This window comes from Austrofundulus limnaeus, unplaced genomic scaffold (genome assembly GCF_001266775.1).
Source record: "Austrofundulus limnaeus strain Quisiro unplaced genomic scaffold, Austrofundulus_limnaeus-1.0 Scaffold53, whole genome shotgun sequence".
Taxonomy (NCBI): Eukaryota; Metazoa; Chordata; class Actinopteri; order Cyprinodontiformes; family Rivulidae; genus Austrofundulus; species Austrofundulus limnaeus.
Genome location: NW_013952455.1, coordinates 2,205,965 through 2,208,434, shown reverse-complemented (window position 1 = coordinate 2,208,434; position 2,470 = coordinate 2,205,965). Strand labels below are relative to the sequence as shown.

At 47.1% G+C, this 2,470-nt stretch overlaps 1 protein-coding gene across 1 annotated transcript; it reads right to left on the bottom strand.

Moving 5' to 3' along the window:
• Positions 1-6: 6 nt before the first annotated feature.
• foxd7 (forkhead box D7) lies at positions 7-1,404 on the bottom strand. The gene has a single exon (XM_014008804.1). It carries the CDS (start codon positions 1,117-1,119, stop codon positions 211-213), a length of 909 nt encoding a protein of 302 aa, XP_013864258.1. The 5' UTR covers positions 1,120-1,404; the 3' UTR covers positions 7-210.
• Between the last annotated feature and the right edge of the window lie 1,066 nt (positions 1,405-2,470).

Below are 2,470 nucleotides of genomic sequence, written 5' to 3'. Positions count from 1 at the left end.
AACTTGTCTTTTAAATATTAAAGATGAAAATTCGCGTTCATTGTTTTTAAAGCGCCTGTTGAATGGTTGCGATTAAAGAAAAAGTTTTATAAAACGTTCTTGAAAAAAAACAAACAAACAAACAAACAAACAAAAACATCCACGGAGCAACTGCGCCATTGTTCTTTAAAAGTCTGTGTTACCTGAGAAAACACGAGTGTACAGTCTGCTTTAGTGTGACTGTTCGGTGTTAGTGTGGATGTGTTTGGGCAGCTCCGCGCTCTGGAGCTTCTGGTACTCCTGCTGCAGACTGAGGAGGTGCGGAGCAGGGTGGAAAAGCGCGGGGGAGACGAAAGGAGAGCCGAGAGGAGAGGGGGAGAAGGCGCCACAGGGAGCCGGGGAGAAGGCGTCCAGGCCCGGCTGCGCCTGCAGGAAAGCCTTGGCTGTGAGGCCGCCGCGGGAGAAGAAGGACGAGAGAGCCGGTAGGATGCTGCTGACAGGTGGGACCGTGGGGGATGGGGGGTGCTGGTGGAGGAAGGGGTACAGCTCCAGGGCCGGCAGCTGCAGAGCCGCGGCGCCCAGCCCGTACGCTCCGTGCGTAAAAGCGCGCAGAGGCTCCAGGTGCGGCGGCTCCTTCAGCGGGTCGAAGCGGAAATGCTGCCGCTTGAAGCGCTTCCTCCGCCGCAGAAAGCTCCCGTTCTCAAACATGTCGGACGAGTTGGGGTCCAGGGTCCAGTAGTTCCCTTTGCCGGGGTTCCCGGGCTCTCTGGGCATCTTGACGAAGCAGTCATTGAGCGACAGGTTGTGCCGGATCGAATTCTGCCAGGCCGGGAACTTCTCCCGGTAATACACGAAGCGGTGGCTGATGAAGTCGCAGATCTCGCTGAGGGTGAGGCGCTTCTTCGGGCTCTGCAGGATGGCCATCGTGATCAGGGCGATGTAGGAGTAGGGAGGCTTCACAGACGCGGGGTTCTTGGTTTTCGCAGACGGCGGAGAGCCGTCCTGCTCCGCGCTCTGGCTGCTGGAAGACCCCTGCTCGCTCCGACATTCATCCAGAGGTGAAAGCTGCTCCTCTGCGCTGTCTCTGACACCCACAACGTCAATAACAACATCCTCCATGATGATATCGTCCAATGTCATAGTAGAGGTAAGAGAGGGGGTTTAGTCCGAGACCCCCTGGCAACAGGTGGGTGAATGACAGCTCCTCTCCGCAACGCAGCGACTYACACACGGTCCATGTCCTCTGAGAAAACTATTACAAATCCGCGCACAGCTTCTCAACACACACATAACACACAATCACACACCTTGATGACTTTAATCCGCTTCCTTTAATTTGACGCAAAAATAAAGGCGAAGTCCGCGAGGGGTCGTGCGTAAAAATGTGTGCGTCCTCGGAGATGTCCAGCATCATCTGCGCTCACCGCTGCCTTCCTGCGGATCGGCTGGATGTGATGTCATGATGGGTGATGATCCTGACCAATGAGGCAGGGAGAGGCAGACAGAAAGGGGGTCTGTACAGCAGCGCATCATCATCATCATCATCATCATCATCATCATCATCTTCGTCATAATCATCATCATCATCATCATCATCATCATCAGCACGTCGGAGCCAAATGGACCCAGACAGGACTGATCCACGAAGGAAGAAGCAGGTTCCCAAAAAGTTATTTTAAATATTTTTAGGTTTCCCTTTTCATCTTCACACCAAAATAACAAAAATATTCTTTAGGTCACGTGTCACAATTAAGGTTTGTTGGCCAGAATTGGCCATGATTACGGTTTTATCTAGACAGAGAGATCATATGTTTAATATATTCAAACTGACCTGGCAATCAAGTCTCGTTTCTCATTTTGTCTTCTAGTTTATTTAATGTACGGCAAAACTTAAAAAAAAAAAAGGTACAGTGTTTTTACTCTTTGATTTWGATGTGGAAACAACAACTACAAAAGTTCAGTTGCTTTGTTCATTATTTATTTATTTGTTTGTTGGGATTTGCCACATTCTGGATGACTGAGAACCTGCAGCAGATTTATTCATCAGAGCAACATAAATATTGATCGTTTCTTCTCCAATACACCAAATATAAATATTAAACTATCCACAAACAGGTTTTTGGGAATAAAAACCTGATATTTTAAACTGTTCTGTTTTTGATGGAACTRTGTACATTTGAGGTATGGAGCGCATCAGAAAGGATGATGGAGCCTGATCTGAACATGCTCCACTATCATTTTGTGCCTCATAAAAACAAACAACAATGAAGCCGATTGACTCTGTCAAATAATAACATATAAAATATAACTGAGAGGAAACATGGACTAAAATAAGTAAAAGAGCTGAATTATGTGATAATATTCAAGCCATGATATAGATGTTTTTGCCATCTAGTGGTGTGACATGGGTATGACAAGGTTTTTGTTAGAACAGGGGAACAAAAATATCCGTTTAAAACAATTTTTGGAATAATAAACATAAAGTATGTAC

Bases quoted from the DNA above. Each gene is read 5' to 3' on its own strand.
- foxd7 (XM_014008804.1), bottom strand. From the start codon at position 1,119: ATGACATTGGACGATATCATCATGGAGGATGTTGTTATTGACGTTGTG.